At 66.8% G+C, this 223-nt stretch overlaps 1 protein-coding gene across 1 annotated transcript in view; it reads left to right on the top strand.

The window, feature by feature from the left end:
* Positions 1–42: 42 nt before the first annotated feature.
* The window catches only part of IFT172 (intraflagellar transport 172), a gene marked incomplete at its 5' end in the record, with an annotated part of 37091 nt that continues 36910 nt past the window's right edge, over positions 43–223 (top strand). Inside the window, one exon of the mRNA XM_010137922.1 lies at positions 43–155. Coding sequence (XP_010136224.1) covers positions 43–155 — 113 coding nt within the window. The remainder of the gene's footprint in view (positions 156–223) is intronic.

Here is a 223-nt window from a genome sequence, read left to right on the forward strand (position 1 = left end):
CGGCCGGCCTCCCCCGTGGGTCACACCGCCGTCCTCCCGCAGTACGGCCGGAGGAGCTACGCGGTCAAAGGCATGGCCTTCTCCCCGGACTCCACCAAAATCGCCATCGGTCAGACGGACAACATCGTCTACGTGTACCGAATTGGAGAGGAGTGGTGAGTCCGCGGCGTATCCAGCACCCGCGGGGCTTACCAGCTGCCACCGTGGGGCTCTGGGCCCACTC

This window comes from Buceros rhinoceros, unplaced genomic scaffold, assembly GCF_000710305.1.
Source record: "Buceros rhinoceros silvestris isolate BGI_N320 unplaced genomic scaffold, ASM71030v1 scaffold5156, whole genome shotgun sequence".
In the NCBI taxonomy this organism is placed as follows: Eukaryota; Metazoa; Chordata; class Aves; order Bucerotiformes; family Bucerotidae; genus Buceros; species Buceros rhinoceros.